A 19,363-nucleotide genomic window follows, 5' to 3' on the forward strand; every position below is an offset into this window, starting at 1 on the left:
CACCACACACACACACACCCCACACACACACTCACACCACACACACATACACCACACACACACACACACACACACACACACACACACACACCCCACCCCACCACCACACACACACACACACACACACACACACACACACACACACACACACACACACACACACACACACACACATACAAGGTAAATATAACTGGACCGTAATACTTACTGGTGCACTGGACACCGTTTCCTCTGTAAGGACTCTGACATCGGCATGTGTAGGAGCCGGGAGAGTTGGTACAGTCGGCCCGCTCATGGCACGGGGTGGGAGTCCGGGTACACTCGTCGACATCGGTGCAGGTCGCCGTCCCATCCCCCTCATACCCAACACGGCAGGTACAGGTGTAAGTACCGCGAGTGTTGTTACAGTCTGCGTTCTCGTGGCACGGCGGAGGAGTTTGTTCACACTCATTGATATCTACAACACAGTAAAGGCTTGATGTACATTTTGTATTTTACATTTTGTATGTAGACTATATCACTCACATATTCAACATAGCATCATTCACAGCACACTTTTACATTTTACATTCTAGTACAATGTTAAACTTTATTCCACTCATCTTCTAGCATCTCTAATGAACTATCAGAACCAATCAACACTTGTGTATGGTACATGTGCTAGTCGTAGTCGACACTTATAGTCGACACATATAGCATATAGCACTAAGTCAACACAAATAACCAACATATATAGTATACGTGCTAGTCAACAGATATAGTCAACACATATAGTATATGTGCTAGTCAACAGATACAGTCGATACATATAGCATATAGTACTAGTCCGAAATTTATCCAGAGAAAAAGAAGATTGACCTTCCTTACCAGTGCAGACGAGACCGTTGCCAACAAAGCCTGCACGACAAGTACAGGTAAAACTCCCGACCGTGTTCTCACAGTCTGCGTTTGGGTCGCAGGCACCGGCGTCGCACTCGTTGACATCCAGACAGTGTGTGCCGTTAAACTGGTAACCGTTCACGCACTGGCACACGTAACTACCCTGCGTGTTGAAGCACACGGACGGCGCCTGGCACAGGGAAGGGTTAGCGGCGCATTCGTCCTCATCTGGAAGGTAAGAGTATATACGTTTCGAGATGCATAGATTTTCCATGCTGCATACCTTTTTCAGTTGAGGCCATACCAATTTGATCTGTTGGTTCTCGATTTTTTTCAGAAAAAATATGAAGCAACAAAGTGAAAAGAAAAAGAAAAGAAACTGGCCTAGGCATTTTATAATAGCCCAAAAGCTACGATAGGAGCCATAAAGTCAAAGTTCCAGGCTGGTTTATAGTTCAATGAATTTTAAAATTTTATGAGACCAAATGTATTGATAGATGAACACTTGTAACAACTAGGAAGACAATGAGCTTTCGTCAACTAGCATTAGGGTAAAACATGAGCATTTTGGAGTTGATTTGAGTCTTTTGTTTTCATTCAGATAGCGAATCCGAAGTAAAAGCAATGAGTTTGAATAGCTATACTAGCATTTTGGTTGCCCAAGGAACATATAATTCCAACCACCCGGGATGAAACCTGGGAATTTTACCCTCCCTAGCGCTATGCATCCTGGAGAAAAAGTGAATTGAAAGTTCCTACCTTGGCAGTTGGGGCTAGTTCCAGTAAACCCAGTCTTACACTGGCACTCGAATGATCCCACGGTATTGGTACAGTCGGTGTTAGCGGGACAGCGTGAGGGGATGGCCAAACACTCGTCCTCATCCTCGCACGAAGTTGTCCCGTCTCCTCCTTGTAAGCCCTCCGGGCAGCGGCATTCGAAGGACCCCCGGGTGTTGACGCAGGTTGCCAGGGCGTAGCAGGGACTGGGGGTTCGGGCGCACTCGTCGACGTCAGTACAGGTCTTCCCGTCACCCAGGTACCCGTCGCGGCAGGCGCATTTGTAGGAGCCGGGAGTATCGGTACAGTCCGCGTACTCGTGGCAAGGGTAGGGGGATTGGAGACATTCATTCGCGTCTGTGGATAAAAGTTACGTGGATAAATATCTAACGCGCATCCATATCATCTGATGAAACTATTCACGGATGTATGGCCATAGTGATGTTCCATTAGATGTTATTTTTCGGGGCAACAATAATTCTGCAAATCTTTCAAGTTTTAGCAACACATGGCTTGAAGCTAAATGTGTGGTCTAAAAATTTTTCCGAAAGTGGTCTTCGACTTCTCTGCGTTGGTAATGGAAACACAAGCCTAGAAAAAGGTTACCGTCTCACAACTCATCAACTAACCTGTACAGGTGATGCCGTCTCCCTCGAATCCAGGTTTACAGGTGCAGGCGAACCCTGCTGGGTTGTTGATGGGGTCCTGGTTGACACAGGTCGCGTTTTCGTGGCAGTTGTGGCTCCCCTGTGCACACTCATCAATATCTATAAAAACACAAGCTCTCAAACTAAATCTGTGAAGCAGGCTTCTAAAAGCTCTTTCAAGAAAGGTACGATATTGGGTTGAGGGTGCTTACATTACAACAAACATGAGTCAATAGTCATGTCTTCAAATATCAGAGTTATCAACCAAGGATAGAGGTGTTAAAAAACTCGTATATCAAACAATGTTTAGACTTAGTCTAAATCCCTCCTACTATAAAATTGCAACATGATGTAATCCAACACCAGTTACCATGGTGACAGGCGTCAACAAATCAGGTCATTGACAAGGTCAGGGGTCAGTGTTTGGAGAAGAAGAAGAAGAGGAACCGTAGAAAAAACAATATGTTTTCCTTCTGTAAACATAATAACTAGAGATACAAGGGCACTTGGTGATACACAGGATCAGTTCTTTCCAGGGGCAACGTATACGTACCTACACAGGTGTAGCCGTCTCCAGTGTACCCGGAATTACAGTCGCACCTAAAGCTACCCTCGTAGTTGTCGCAGTGTGCGGACACTGAACACGGATGAAGGTTCTTAACGTCGTGACATTCGTCCACGTCTTCACACTCATGATCAGGGTTGCCCTCCGCGCGCTTGTAGCCGGGGTTGCAGTGACATTCAAAGGACCCTATAGTGTTGTTGCAGCTTCCATGCTCGGTGTGACAACGGTAGGTATCCGAATCCAGGCACTCGTCTATATCTGATGAAAAGAAAGCCACATTTTCTTCAATATCTACCTGTACCTAAGTTAAGACCATGTTGATTTGATGATATGGATGTCATCCGCGTGCCAGTTTAAAAAGTTTTCGACCGTGTTGTAAGTCGTATAAAGCAGCTGCAAAATGAGCAAATATATGCCGTATTTAGGTATAATTACAATGAATATTTATGAAAGAATGTAACTATGTTAGTTAATAGCATAGTACTTACCATTGCATGTTATTCCGTCTCCCTCAAAGCCATCGTTACACACACAGCCGTAGCTGGTCCCACCGATGTTCTTGCACCGTGCGTTGGCGTGACAGACTTGAGTGCATCGGGCTGAGTTAAAGTGACGTAAGTTAAAGGGGAAGTAAATTACACTGCCACACGAAGATTTTCCAATTGTAAGTATAATTGTTGAAAAAAAAGATACATAATAATGCTCTTTATGGAGAGCATTTAATAATCATCTACACAGAGGTTCTCACAGAAAATTACGCATAGTTCTTCTGTTAATTATAAGTTCTACTGTTAAGCAATTACCAAATTTGGATCATCCTATAAGTTGTTATTTGCTAAATTATTATCATTTGTTATTAATTGTTTGTTAATTCAAAGGTTAGTTAAACCATTCGCAATGTATTCTTATTTCTATCAAACGTTTCTTTTTGTTTAGTTGTGGGGAAGGTCTCGGATAGACGAAATTGTTACCCCAGGACACTCTTCTTGTGTATGTTACTTTCTAATGTTCTTTATTATTTGCATGATATGTAAAAAATAAAAGAAAGCTGTAGTATACCTGCGCACGTGAAGCCATCTCCGGTGTACCCGTCGATACAGGTACAGGTAAAAGACCCCTTGGTGTTAGCGCAGACGGCAAACTCGTGACATGGGTTGTCCTGACACTCATCAACATCTGACAACAGAGAAAACAAGATAAACTGAAGTAGAGTAAGCTTTAAACACCCATGCTGATTGTAGCAGCACTGGAATTTGGAAGTTATTATCAGAAAGACATAGTTAGATGTCTTACAGTCTTGCAGTTAAGAATTAAGAATCACGGTGAAATTCAATACAATGTGAAATGAAATGACCTTTGTTGTTCTTTTATGCTCTTACAAGCTAAGTACAGGTCATAAATAAATAAGCGTCATAAATAAGTAAGCATAAAAATATCTACACAAAATTTACATTTCACACTATACATACTATACACACTAAAAACTAAACGAGTAATGTATATTCTTTTAAAATACCTTTCTCGCAGACATATGGTAGCTCTGTGCTGCAGCCCATCGGGACCCACTTGTTCCCCGATCCCCTGGTGAGGGCCACGCAGTCCTTCACGTCACTGTTCCGGGTGTTAGGGTCCCACTGTGCCGGTACTCCCACCGGCGTGTTCACCAGGTCATCCCACACGAAGTTACCCTCCGCGGCTCTGTCGTTCAGCCCCAGCCAGAAAGAGTCTAAGTCGGAGAACTGAGTCAGCAGCGCCTGGTGTTTCTCCTCGCTCATGTCCGTCAGAAGGTGGCTGCCGGTCAGGATACTTTCACAGTTACTCTGTGCGGAGGTCCACATAGCTCGACTGTTCTTCCTAGTTTCACAAAACAAGTCGGTATTATCAATAATTGATTAATTGATTCGTTATATTCTTTCATCTACTTGATCCCGAAAATGGGACTACCTTTACCTTTGTTACCAAGAAGCAAGATTCAATGGAAAGCATAATGCCAAAAACTGGACAAGAATCTTTGTCACAACCTTTACTAATGAAATATATATCAAAATGTAATAGTATATAGATAAATAATAATAAAGATGGAATATATATCAGAATCTACAAGAAAGTACTAGCATATGGATAAATAAAGTTCAAATGACGTGTTTTCAGAAGAAAGTATTTAGAACACTAGATGTAACAAAATAAAATACTGGCTGTGGACAAATGAATGTATCAAAACATAATGGACATATGAAATGATTAACTAAAATTGTTTATCTTAGACTTTGACTATTTTATTCTATACGTACAGTACCTACCAATAACAGTGTCCGAGGAATCTTATATTGAAGGCTTGATGACAGAACCCATATTGTTGAGCATCTGCAGTATAGAGTCCAACTGAAACAGAGCAGAGGAGCATAACTGTCAGTTAATTTTAATTATTTTCAAAATGTAAACAAAACTCCCATGCTGTATTAATAGTACAGCACTAGTAAGAGACTGGAAACTGTTCAAAATCAACATATTATTTCTTAGCACCTGTTCAAATGTGAATATTCTTCATCATCATCATCATCATCGGTCGACCGTATTGGTCGGGGATATACCGCCCCTTACGAGGTGGCATACCCTTTCGTTAGCTTAATACAAGACGGGGTTCGCCACGCCTCCGTCCGAATATTCTTCAATGACATTATTTCTTGTAGCATCAAAGATAATATTAATATTGGTATTTTGATAAAATGCAGCAGCTGTGTGACACATACTACTTGTAGATATTGTGAGAAACAAGGCAGATATATGGTCATGTTTTGAATGTTAGATACAAAAGAACATCTCAGCCATGTAATGTGACATTTACCTCAGATTGCGCTGCCCAAATGTTACGCTAAGTTAAGAGTGTGTTTCTCGTCAAAGAACCAACTGTGCGAAACAATATTTTTCCTGATCATATTCATGGCTATTTGCCTGATATATTCCCCTGAAAAATTCATGGCTATTCAAAGCATTCAGTTATGTTTTCATGTGCTTCGACAAGAGAGAAGAAACCGTGATTAACAGTAGATAAACAATTGTACATAGCATTGTTTTATTACGTTTAGTATTTAGCGTTAGAATGTAGCATTTCAGTATTCTATACTCTATATCTTACACCATCCAGACGACTCACAGGTAACCCATTTGGGCAGGAATACGTAAAAGAAGAAAACAATATGATTATTATACATGCAGTTCACTCCGTCGACCGTTCTAATAAAGGTCAAAGAAACCATTGCAACATTCAAAGGCGTCAGGCGCATTTAGAAATTTTCGATCAGATATTACACCAATAAAAGCCAATTTCCAAGGTAATGGCACTTCCTCTTCCTCTTTTAAAGGAAACTAAAACGTCCATTCAATGTATTGCGTCAAATGTTACAATGAAGGTCAAGGTCATCTTTGTAACTCTCGAAGGCATCAGGGGCATTTAGACATTTTCGATCGTTTATTGAACCAATAAAAGCTTATGGCAAGTCTACATCTGATTTCAAGGACAGTGCTAGCAAGATGTCTACATGGAACAAAGTAATTGATTCGACCTGAGCAATTGTCATTGACCTCACGGCGGCCATCTTGAATTGATTTGTTGTCTCCCATTAATTGCTTGATCTTGCCGATAATGACTGATTTTTTAAATGATTATCGGCACAAATTGTGCAGGGGTTGCGATATATATGTTGGCCTACCAAAGCCGTATCACTTTAGGTCAATGAACCAATGGTGAGTGTTGTGGTTTTATTTAATTATTCATCTCAACAAGTTTTTGGGCGTTTACTTGCTCACAAGAGGCCGTGGGGCAACATTTGCTACATCCAATTTCAGCTGAAAATGGCTAATGTTTCGGTAATTTCTCATCTATTGCGAGGGAAAATCTTTATTTCTCCACCTTTTTACGACAATGTCTGATCCTTAAGACGGCATGCACCAAAACACTGTGTCACTAGAAATGGTTTAAGGAAGCTGTGAGAAGAAATGGCAGAGTTTGTGGGTAAATTGGGTACGGCTTGTGGTGGCCGTCACTGAACAGGAGGAATGTTGGCAACGATCAAACTCTGACAGGCGAGGACGTGCCTTCACTACTAATGAGGCTGACGGGCCGTCTAATACTATAGAAAAGAACCATGTCTGACAAAATGGCGCGTGACTTCCAGATCTACCAAACCAATGGATCAGCTTAACGTCCCGTTTTTAATTGTTTTTATATGATGAATATCGACGCTTTAAAGTGTGCGAATAGTCGGTGGTTTGGGAACGCCTAATAAGCCAGATGACTCTTTTACGAGTTGAACTTAGTGCTTCATAAGTCATTAACAATGGAAGAGTTCTATGTAATATAAACCTCTAATAAGGGACGGTTCGTACGTTTTCCTAGGAGGTATGAAACAGAATTTTCTTAAGAAAAATTTTGTCAAAGTGTGGGACAAGACGGAGACAGGTAAGAAAAATGTCCGAACCTATGGAGGAGGGTTGGGTGGGCCTCTACCATATTTGGCGAGTGGCTGGAAAGAGTAGAAACTTGAAAAGAACAAAAGAACAGGTTGCCGATCCCGTTGCATATTATCTGTCCATTTCAAATCGTATTTGGCCCATCTCTACTCTTTCCAGCCGCTAGCTTCCCGAAGCCTGATCGAGGCTATATAATTCATGGAAGACAAAGGAGAAAACCTAGCCTCTACCAGGCTTCGGGAAACGCTTGAAAAGAGTAAAAGTCGGGTGCGGTAAAATGTACTCTCCAGCGGACAAACTCCTTTGGCATGTTATCTCTCTATTTGACCGATTTCTACTCTTTCCAGCAGTCTCCCAAAGCTTGGTAGAGGCTAGAGGAAACTAAAATTCTCCCAAGGTGCGTGAGAGCCTGTCAAGTAGACTAATTGATAGTCTCCTGTCATATCTGACCACATGAACTCTTCGGTGGATTCGTGTCTGGATGAAAGGTCAATTAAGCAATGCAATCAACTCAAGTAGGACTACGCCCAGAATGAGTCAGAACTGTGTCAAAATTTTGCCTGAAATTCACACGCTCCCACGTGGTGATCTGATCTTGTAAAACAATTAAGACGCATCAAGTTCAAGTTTACTAAATCTCAATTCAAGATATTTGCCTTGCTGGCATCACAGATACATTGTATAGCATGACCTTGCATATTACTCAAGCCATTGCACAGCAATTTTGAAGAAAACAAGAAAACAGCAATGTAAGGTATTACCGCTGAGAAGAATGATCTGAACGAACTATTTCCTTTTATTTTTTAGCCTTGTGTAGTGCTTATAGGAAGATATGAGACAATATCATATCGACACGATATTCTAAATAACGATATGAATTGAAGTGGAAATAACACTTACCCCCGCCTAAAATTCCCAAGAGGGCGAATCCAGCTAGAATTGGAGTTTTCATCTTGACAAGTTTTTCCGGCACGTAAAGAAGTCTTTGTGATGTTTAGACGTCGATGTTTAGATAGTTGTTGTTGCGCGTTGAAAGGAAAATCCGTAAAATGTTGTTACATTGTGTCTCCTATGGTGTGTCCTCTACATGTTTAATCGGACTTGGCTGAATGTAAAACCCTTAAGGGTGGACCGGATTTCAGCTGCCAGACCCCCTGAGGCGTCCAATCAGCAGCTCGGAAACAAACGTGCCTGAAACTATTGCCGTGTCACATGTGTAAGCAGAGGTCAGGCTGCGTCGGCAACAATGGCGTCTCATTGTTGACATTTAAAAGGTTAGAGGTCAATGTGTGTCGGCCATTTTGTGAAGGAACCTGGTACATCTCGCTTATGAAATTTTATAAACTTCTTTTAAATGAATCAAAAGACTTCTATTTAGTATAAAAATCTACCCGAAGACGGTTTTTAACACCAGTTTAGTGAAGGGCACCGCAAGACTTGCAAGTGATGTAATTGTGTGTCCTGGAGTGAAAAATCTAACCGGTTTGTCCACTATTGCCGAGCCTATAATTTGTGACAAATGGGCTCTTCAGTCTAGGTATCAGCTCTTTGTAACCAAGGCTATTGATACAACGGATAAAAAGTCAACTCGTAGGATACACTGTGAAAAGTGTGACCTTTTCTTTTAGATACAATTCCCTTACCGTATGTGTGCAAGCTTGAACTTTTAGATATATGTAAGACATTCGAAGTTGCTGTCTCTGAGTGGACACTTCTTGTTGTTTCACCTCATCTGATCAAGGACAACTTTTACCTTAGGCTACCGGATACTTAGAATGTACAGGCGGTATGCAAGCTCTTTGAGTAGTAATTTATGTGACAAGTGTCCCAATCAGTAGGTCTGAACAAGTAAGATTTCGGCTCAGTATGCCCCCCCCCCCCATAGACCGCACTGCACTTGTCTTCTTCTGACTCAAGTGATGGGGATGAATTCTGTTGTTCCATCGGTTATCAATCATCTGAAAATATTACGTTTGCTTTTGTCGATCATAAGGGTCCTAGGGTAGCAGAAAACAAGTTTCGCCCAATGGGGATTTTAGAACTCCAAGGTGACTTCGATGCGGCAAAATTATGGTACGGTGCACTAGAAAAACAGGACCAACAGTGCAATCTATACAAAATACCTGAAAACAGCAAGTTTATGGATGTTAAAACATTATAACACTTTTATATGACCTCCTACTATGTATACCGCGTCATAGCCCCCTGAGGGCGCCCATTAATACTGTGGTCTTAAGGATGGAAGATGATCCATGTGTTGCCCCTCCCCCTATCCCAGCAGTCTTTGAGCGGTAACATGTAGTGACAGGTACACGTTGAAGGTGTGGTCATTTAAAAAAATAAATAAAATTCTGTCGACGTATTATATCGGGTTGTCACGCACACTCTGTGGAGGTCAACTGAACTGCAGCCGACTCACCCGGAAAGCCAATACGGCGCATTTATACACGAACTGGAAAACCTTTCACAATCCAAATCATACAGTCGACATGTTTCTATACCACACAGCACAAATGACATCTGGCTACCTCTTACATAAGATTTTCTGGCCCGGCTGTACGAGTTTTGTTCGTACTAATTTCTTTACCCGCCCATTAATACTGTGTTACTGCGGCCTTGAGATAATTTCTCTCACTTAATTACAGGTGTGACACAAGGTTAGCATTTCCTCATAGGACAGACATGTGTCTGTGACATGTCTGAAGTCTAGGCCCTTTTCTCACTAGGATAAAATTGTCCGAATAGAGCCGAATTGATTCGCTTTGATCCGCCTTCGATATCCAGCTTCGAGCCGGATCTGAGCCGAATCGAGCTGGATCGAAGCCGGATCAAAGCGAATCATTTCGGCTCTATCCGGACAATTTATCCTAGTGGGAGTGGGGCCCCAGTCCCTAGTCGTTTGATGTTGTCTGATCAGCGCGCGAGGCTATTAATTATATCTTCTCTTGAAGCGTATTCAAACACGTTTTGTCGTAGGATTTGTATCTCATATACTGGGTAATCAGCCAGCCTTTTCATGCATGACATTATTTGGTTGCAACATAATCAAAGTCCGTTTATATAAGCCACAAGATCATCAACATGTTATGACTTGCTGGAAAATAATGACTTGCTGTTCCATACATTTTTTTTGTTTCTCATGCATGCTTTCGCCCAATGAAAGACAATAACAACACAAATTATTTTCAGATTTAATAAAAGAAAGCCAGCAACGTAAATACATATCATATTCGGAAACGCCCATGTTAATAATTTGATTGCCATTTCACTAGCAGCTAAGGCATATCTACATGTAATACCGCACTGTGTATATGATCAAGCGTTTCTATGATTTTCAACGTTACGTTTGCCTACTAAATGCAACATTTGAGTATACAATCAATCAAAGTTTTATAACGACAATTAGATAATCATCGTTGTAATATAACGGTCAGCCAGTCCATTAAACTATAGCAACGCAAGTCCAGCAATTCAAACGATATTGTATTGGCTGGTTGAAGGGTGTCTGTTAAAGAGAACACAGCAAGTATCTGATATATGTGCATTTCGTTTGCGAATGTATCGGTCCCCTGCTTTTGCCTTAATATATTAGAGTGTTAGATTTTCATAGTGTATCAGATAGATTAAGTACAAGATCAGTGCTCTTACGACAACTCTTGAAGAAAGTATCCACAAGAACACAACACAACACAAGAAATACCTACATAGTCTTCTTTTCAAATTTCAAAAGGACAATAGTAGCAGTGCAACATAGTAGTTTCTGCTTTAGTGATGAACTCGATGTAAAGCAAAGCGAATTCAATATGAATTAACAATGCTGTTCCGTCTATTTTGCGACTCATTTTTTTGCCAGCATTTAGATATGTACAGTAGATGTAGTTAAGGTATTGGTGTACTACACAAGACCCGTCCTTTACGTACACAAACCTTAAAGCATTATGTAAATGTTCGTTTTCTTCATTTTTGTATACCTTTAGGCAAGGTTGTTTTTTTAGGTCTTTAGACGTCCAGGTTCTCCAGGCTACCAGCACGGGAGCTGTGGGCTGACTTCCTGGGTGGTGGTGGTGTGCCTTTCGGCATCCCCGGGTTGTACATGGTGTCGGCATCCTGCAGAAGCAGACGAACATGTTACAAAATAAAACTAGGCTATGTACACTTGTAGTTGACTTTGATGATGATGTTCGTAAACTTTCCAAAACAACAACAGCTTTAAAAAACCATTGCGCCGGAGACAGAGGTTCAAATTCTTTCCTTAGTGCAAAACTCTGACAGTGTTCTGTCTCGGCAGTCTTGTTGCTAATGCTGAGTGAGAGCTGATATAGATATACATAAACAATAAACTATGCATTTACCTTAAGGCGAATATCCCGGATTGGCTCCTGCACGTAGTATCTGTAGAACAGAAGATAATCAATTCATTAATATTTTGTCTTGGGCAAACATTCGTGAGAAGTACCGAGTTAGATGTACTTGACTAGTTTATGTTTAATTGAATTGATTAATTAATCAGTTAACGTTTAGTTAGCTGTACTTAAAAGGAATGTAACAATGTTATAGAAAGTGACTTACTTCTTGGGAGTCGTCCTGCGCCCCCGTTTGGCCCAGCACAGAATCAGGCCGCACATGAAGACCAGCAGGAGGGCTGCAAGTGATGCAAGCAGCGCCACCAGACCAACTGTACCCAGACCTGCAATCACAGGAAAATCAATGTACTGACATTAGCAAGCAGATGAAGAATAACCTTATCATTTCTTTGTTTTCAATGAGCTGCTCTGAATACATTTGTTTGTTTATAATCTTTCGAAACGAACCCCTCGCTTTTGTTGTTGAGCGAGAATTGTAAAAGCTACCTCAGTAACGCATTTGAATGAACATTGTAACTGCATTTCATAGTATATTATCAGGGTTAGACCTTTAAGATAGCCTCCGACAAGTTGGGCAGTCATGACTGTATCATACTATACAGTTTGTCAAATCAAAACAAATCAAAATAGCTGCAACATGACAAAGTTGCCAACCATTTCATCATATCATATGGGTTGCCCACATAACTATATGATGCTTAATACGTGTCAAAAATATAAAATTTGCCTGGGATATTTCTTTGAAATTTAGTGCAAGTAGTGCTACATAGTACGAACAAGCAAAGACGCTTAGAGCCAGCGTTTTGTATGGTTGGTTACCTGTTGGCGACTTGGTTGGACCAGAACCGGAAATAGGACTGCCTGACCCGGAACCAGTTCCATCCGCGACCTCAGATACATCAGCTGTGAAGAAGGCAGTTTGGAAGGTGAGTCAAAACGGCCTTTGTACATGGTATACTCGCACTGAGACAGGTATAGAACAGATGTATATGATTATTAGCAATTTTAGAACAAGAGGCCTTGGTTAGAAGCAGTAGGAAGCTAGCGGCGTACCTGCACAGCTGATCCCGTCTCCGGTGTAGCCATCTCGGCACGAGCACTGGAAGGAGCCGGCGGTGTTGGAACAGTCGGCGTTAGAGTCGCAGGGGGAGGACGTGGTGCATTCATCCACGTCCCGACAGGTCTGCCCGTCTCCCTGATACCCCGCCAGGCAGCTGCAGGCGAAGGAACCAGCGGTGTTGGTGCACTGCGCGTTGGCTCCGCAAGGTGAGGCGATGCACTCGTTGATGTCCGCGCAGGTCCTCCCGTCACCTTGGTAACCCTGGCGGCACGTGCACTGGAAGGAGCCGATCGTGTTGGTGCAGGCGGCGTTTGCGTCACAGGGAGTGGACGTGGTGCATTCGTTGACGTCCCTACAGGTGCGGCCGTCACCTTGGTAACCGGCGCTGCATCTGCAGAGGAAGGATCCAGCGGTGTTGGTGCAATGCGCGTGGGCATCACAAGGGGGCGTGGAGGCAGCACACTCGTTGATGTCGGCACACGTTTGTCCGTTGCCATGGTAGCCAGCACGGCAGGTGCAGACGTAGGATCCGACCGTGTTTCTGCAGTCAGCGTTATGGTCGCAGGGGGGCGTGTCTGTGTCTGAGCATTCGTCGATGTCTGTGCAGTGGAAACCGTTGCCATGGTAACCAGGTGGGCAACTGCAGGTGAAGGAGCCGTCGGTGTTGGTGCAGACTGCACGAGAGTCGCAAGGTGGCGTGGAGGCTGAGCACTCGTTGACGTCGCTGCAGCTGAGGCCGTTCCCCGCGTACCCAGCTCGGCATCGGCACGTGAAGGACCCGCCGTCGTTTACGCAGTCGGCGTTCGCGTCGCATGGAGTGTTTGCCAAAGTGCAGCCGTCGGTACCGGGGGTGCAGGTTCTCCCGTCGCCTTGGTAACCGGGTCTGCATCTGCACGTATAGGAGCCGTCGGTGTTGGTGCAGTCAGCGTTGCTGTCGCAAGGAGGCGTTCCCTCGCTGCACTCATTTACATCTGAGCAGGTGAAGCCGTCGCCTTGGTAACCGGTATTGCATTGGCAGGTGTATGAGCCGTCTGTGTTGGTGCAGGTCGCCTTTACGTCGCAAGGTTGCGTTCCCGAGCTGCACTCATTTACATCGGAGCAGGTGAAGCCGTCGCCTTGGTAACCGGTATTGCATTGGCAGGTGTAGGAGCCGTCGGTGTTGGTGCAGGTTGCCTTGGCATCGCATGGGGGCGTTCCCTCGCTGCACTCATTTACATCGGAGCAGGTGAAGCCGTCGCCTTGGTAACCGGTATTGCATTGGCAAGTGTAGGAGCCGTCTGTGTTGGTGCAGGTCGCCTTTACGTCGCAAGGTTGCGTTCCCGAGCTGCACTCATTTACATCGGAGCAGGTGAAGCCGTCTCCTTGGTAACCGGTATTGCATTGGCAGGTGTAGGAGCCGTCTGTGTTGGTGCAGGTTGCCTTGGCATCGCAAGGGGGCGTTCCCGCGCTGCACTCATTCACATCGGAGCAGGTGAAGCCGTCTCCTTGGTAACCGGAGTTGCATCGGCAGGTGAAGCCATCGGGGGTGTCCGTGCATGCCGCGTTGGCATCGCAAGGCGAACTTTCAGCACATTCGTTCACAGCTGGGAAATAAAGAAAAAATATACGTTTTTAATGTCTGCAAATTAGAATCTAGAAACATATTTATCTTCAATGTCTGTCAATTAGAATCTTTGGATCTTATGAAGGGCAATAAAAGCATATACACAGGTTCACGTTTTAAAATGATTTCAGAAAGTGTACGTACTAACCTGGTATGACATTGTTGGATGGTGTGGACAATGGCTGCTCAGATGCCGGGATGGCTGTAAAAAGATAAAAATCAATTTAGTCAAGTCTAGCATTGTGGCAAGTTATAAAGTAATCCACGCAGTTAACGTTAAACATTTCAGGAACCTGGCCCATGTACTCACCTTGTTTTTCGCACAGGTATCTGAGTCCTGTGTTACAGTCCAGCCGGGCCCAGGCGAAGTTGTGGTCCCGGACTATGGCGACACAGTCGGCCGCTTCTGTGTTGGGTAGAGACGGGTCCCACGGGTGGAAATTGCCGAGAGGAGCCCCGTATTCCCAGACAAACGTTCCCTCACGTGCTACATCAGTCAGCCCGATCCAGTAAATCTTCAGTAGATCTTCCTTCACCAGGTAGTCGTACTTCTCTTGTGTGATGTCTTGTACCAGTCGGCCGCCGTCGTTAGCACAGTCGGCTCTGGCGTGCTGGTAAGTATTCCTGCACCCTTGGCAGTCGATCCTTCGAAAACAGTACTTATCAAACTGTCCATCGTCGTAGTTTGCCGGACAAACAGTTACCGGGGTTTTCAGACTCCCATCGGACGCTTGGTCACTACCACCTGCAGATCCAGCGGATGTCGCTTGGGGCGTTGTGAGACCGTTGACGGAATGGTGTGGTGTGGTCCCGGCTGCAGGCTGAGGATTTATCGTTGCCTTGGTTACTGGTTGAATGACAGGCAGGTCTGGTATGGCATCTGTAAAAAGATTTAATACAGCTTCGTTTGTTTGGAGTCCACATGGCTACAGGACACGTTTTGCCACTTCTAAGGAAGCAAACCACCCTTTCTTCCTCCATACTCCATCTCTCAGGAGAAAGTTCAATGCTGAAAGCTTCTTTCCTATAGAACTACATGACTTTAAGCTTCCTTGTCAATGCTTCCTAAATTTCAAATCTAAGGTAAACAAATATGTCTTTACAGTCCCTTAATGTCACCCATACGCATGTGAGTGGTTCAGATGATCCTTGCTTAGAGTTGAAAATAGAAGTACACAAAGCGTCCAATTCAAAAATAATAATTAGACGTGTGTGGATTAGAAATTTGACGTGTACATATGCATACACCTACCTGTTTCACAAAGGTACCGAAGTCTGTAGTTGCAGTCCATGTGTATCCACTTGAACTGCGTCTCCCTGCCCATCGCCACACAGTCCCGGTCTTCTGAGTTTTGCACGGAGGCATTCCATGGTGCTAGCGAGCCCAACGGCAATCCGTCATTCCATACAAAAGACCCTAGAAAACGAAATTATCATTTTCGTATCGTTATTTTCCTTGATAATTAACTTCATGTGGAAACAAAGAGTCATGTCAGAAAAGTACACACAAATATAGAGTAACTATCCAAAAGTGGAGTTCTAGTCTACCCTATTGGGTCTACCTCTTTGCTACTAGTATCTGTTGTATTTGTTCAATTTACCTTCAGTTTGGATGTCGTCCAGTCCTATCCAGAAAGCCCTGTGTGAGTCTTTCCGTACCAGAAAGTTGTACTTCTCTTCGGTCTGGACGGTGACGATGTGCCCGCCGATGAGCGCGCACTCGTCCCGTGCCTCCTGGTAGGACGTCTTACACGTCTGACAGGCGACTCGCTTGAAGCACCTCCCTTCGTACTCACCGTCTTCGTAGCCAGCTGGGCACGCAGCTAATACATACACAACACAAATATCACGTAGGAATGTCGCTGAACACAGTTCTATGGATCAGGTGTACTAGCTCGAGCTAAGTTAGAAATACAAACGTAACAAGGCAATCTGAAATGTCACCCCTTTAAGCCCCGGTCACACAGACGCAGACAGACTGACATCCGGAATGACTTCCTCAGATAGGTAAAAAATGCATCTACAGGACATTAGGATTTTCCTTTACACAGCCAGTAATGTCTCTCACTGCTTACGTCTTGACTGACAGATACACGGACAGAGAGACGCACCCAAAACTTAATTAGTTTGCTCATTCGAGGTGAAGTAACATTTGTTCTAATGAAGGTGTCCTTGATGTCACAAGGGCGTGATCACCAAGGTGTGGAATGAAGGGGGTAAATTGGGTGTGTTCTATTTGCATTTTCCTTCTGACTGAGTTTTGAACACATGTTTGTATGGAGCACGTGTGGTATTTTATCCTGACCTTCACGAAAATTACTTGTCCAAACTACACCCAAAAACTGACGCTCGTGATAGTACAACATCGGGGCGTATACCTGATATGATATAATTAATCATAATATTAAGGGCAAATTGGGTGTGTTCTGACGTAATCTTCTTGAAATTAAAAATTGCCCGTTTAAACTACGCCCAGGACAGACGCTCGTGATAGTACAACATCGAGGCGTATACCTGATAGATATAAGTAATGGGAATGATTATCTTTATATTTAGGGCAAATTGGGTGTGTTCTTACGTGATCTTCTTATAATTTAAGATCGTCAGTCCAAATATTAAACTACACCCTAGGACTAACGCACGTGATAGTACAAAGCTTGGGCGTACTCCTGCAGGCCTGATAGTCAGAATATAATGGAAATAATCATCATTATTACATTTTGGGCAAATTGGGTGTGTTCTATACGCATATTCCTTATCCTGACGTGATCTTCTTGAAATTTAAAAAGCTAAGTCAGTTCAAACTACACCACGGCACTGATGCTCGTGATAGTACAAAGTTAGGGCGTATACCTGATAGAATCTAATTAGAATAATTAGCCCATTAGTTCTGTCATTATGTCTTGTAAATTCTCCTTCTGCAGCAAACGTTGCCGTCAACTATATTCCTACGTTACATCTAATCCCATTTAGGCAGAATCTGCATCGTACAGGTACATAAAAATCGATGGTCAAAAAAGGTATTCTTTCAATAAACTGGGATTCTATTGAACCTTGAACCTTAAACGGGGACATCTATTACGGATTCTATTAAGTTGGCAAATTACCAGAAAAGTGCGCTGTTTCTCACAATTACTCATTTGTAGCAATAAAGTGTCGTTAAAAACATAATTACCCACTCTAGGTCATTGACCTCTGTGGAAGGACTTTCTCATTGATTTTCAATCAAGCTAATTATATTAATGTACTTCTGACACGTTCTAATGGTTTTAGTCAGGTTTTGTAGGTGGGTCTTTCGGAAGATGACCCTCCCATATTGACTATTATTACTGTTGATATTTGTTTGATATTTTCTCCCGACCTTCTCCCGACTTTTCTACAAACTACGCCCAAGTAAACGGCGCTCGTGATAGTACAGAACCAGGGCGTATACCTAACAACTAATTGAAAAATTATCCTATTTGTTCTGGCGCCATGCCATGTACTCTTTCTGCGCAACATCGAACCCTGCGGTACGCTACATTCCCACGGTACATGAAATGTCATCTCACTCAATCGAGCAAAATCAGAGTCAATGGAACATGAAAAATCCACGATCAGAGAACATATATCTCTTCAAGAAACTGGGAATCTGCAGATACCCTTTAAGTAACTTACCTTAAGACTAAAACAATACTATCCCAATGTATATCAACACACATAGAGCGAAAATGCAGAAAAGTGTGACAGAATTAGAAAACGGTTACTGGTACTCGTAGGATCCTGGACTGATTTTTTGGGTACTACCCAGAAAATAAAGGACTCCTCTTGGGACTGTTTCTGCGCCCAAAGTATGAAATACCGATGCAAATGAGCTAACATGGGGCAGATTGCCTTATTCAGAATATTCCTTTTTTTGCCGCTATGAAATTGCTTTGGCCTCTTCAGCTCTGAAAAGACTTCCGAAACTTTAGAAGAAATGAAATGTACTCACCCATAGTTGACTTTACTGCGACGAACATTACGATGAAAACTGCTGCAAGCTGCATCTTGATACGATAACAAACAATCAGTAGGAAAATATATTATTATAAAAATAATCTCTGTCTCTCTCTAAGTCTTGTCTTGTCTGTTTCTGTATTTTGTTGTGTCTATAAATGGAGAGCAGTGGTTTATATAGGCTAGTAGGAGTGAATCACATAGTATGAAGACCGCGTCATTGGATGAATCTACACGTGGTCTCTGACGTCACGACAAGATGGCTGCCAGTTGGTCGGGTGCCAACTCTCACGCCCGTATTTGTTTGAACCTGAACAACCTTATTTCAAAAGTCCCTAAACAAGCAATTCTTTCTTTTTAAAAATAAGAAAGGAGTAGAAAATACAACAAACTGTGAGAACACGTCGCTTAGTGACTGACTGACTAAATGACTGACTAAAAAGAAGGAGCGCCAGTTTCGTACTTGTGTGGTTAACTGCAGACGTAAACAGTTGCGTGTTTAAATTTGACCTCTTCGCCTCAGGGCTAGCCAATTAGCACACACGTCACTGTTTGCCAATCAAAACTCTCGTAGTAGATTTGTACATGCCACGAGTACTGTTCTCTACGTACGTTGCGTGTATTTCAGGACTCTTGACGTCGTTTCCATGGGATGATGAACTTAACGCATAAATAGCTTGAAAGATGTAAATCTTAATCATCATGGCGTCATGTGTAAACGTAATGTAATGTCCTTGACGCTAGTTCTTTTTTTCTGTGCTGTAATCAGAGGGTTGTTTTGCACTAAAATGTGCACGTCTTGTATTAGATAAGCCTAATCAGTTGACGCACAGCATTCTCAGAGAACAGTCATGCCTAAATACTACTAGTATTCATAACCTAGCCTCTATCAGGCTTCGGGAAGCGGCTGGAAAGAGTAGAAATTTGCCAAATAGAGAGTGATCCGCGCTAAGAGAAAAGCTTGTCGCTCCCGATCTACTAGAGGCTAAGGTTTAGTTATTATGCTGCACTGTACTATTT

At 43.0% G+C, this 19,363-nt stretch overlaps 1 protein-coding gene across 1 annotated transcript; it reads right to left on the reverse strand.

Annotated features, from left to right (window-relative positions):
• Positions 1 to 614: 614 nt before the first annotated feature.
• Positions 615 to 18,422, reverse strand: LOC109474499 (fibrillin-1-like). Its single transcript, XM_019774789.1, has 20 exons — positions 18,339 to 18,422; positions 15,967 to 16,188; positions 15,618 to 15,740; positions 14,676 to 15,245; positions 14,514 to 14,567; positions 12,756 to 14,345; positions 12,522 to 12,605; positions 11,908 to 12,025; positions 11,691 to 11,730; positions 11,344 to 11,445; positions 8,239 to 8,290; positions 5,169 to 5,250; positions 4,385 to 4,722; positions 3,928 to 4,044; positions 3,357 to 3,467; positions 2,857 to 3,126; positions 2,286 to 2,423; positions 1,639 to 2,013; positions 940 to 1,107; positions 615 to 622 (listed from the first exon to the last, which is right to left on the reverse strand). The coding sequence occupies exons 1-20, from the start codon at positions 18,391 to 18,393 to the stop codon at positions 615 to 617; spliced, it is 4,617 nt and encodes a 1,538-aa protein (XP_019630348.1). The 5' UTR covers positions 18,394 to 18,422.
• Between the last annotated feature and the right edge of the window lie 941 nt (positions 18,423 to 19,363).

The sequence above is a fragment of the Branchiostoma belcheri genome, unplaced genomic scaffold (genome assembly GCF_001625305.1).
Source record: "Branchiostoma belcheri isolate BF01 breed outbred unplaced genomic scaffold, Haploidv18h27 scaffold31, whole genome shotgun sequence".
Classification (NCBI taxonomy): Eukaryota; Metazoa; Chordata; class Leptocardii; order Amphioxiformes; family Branchiostomatidae; genus Branchiostoma; species Branchiostoma belcheri.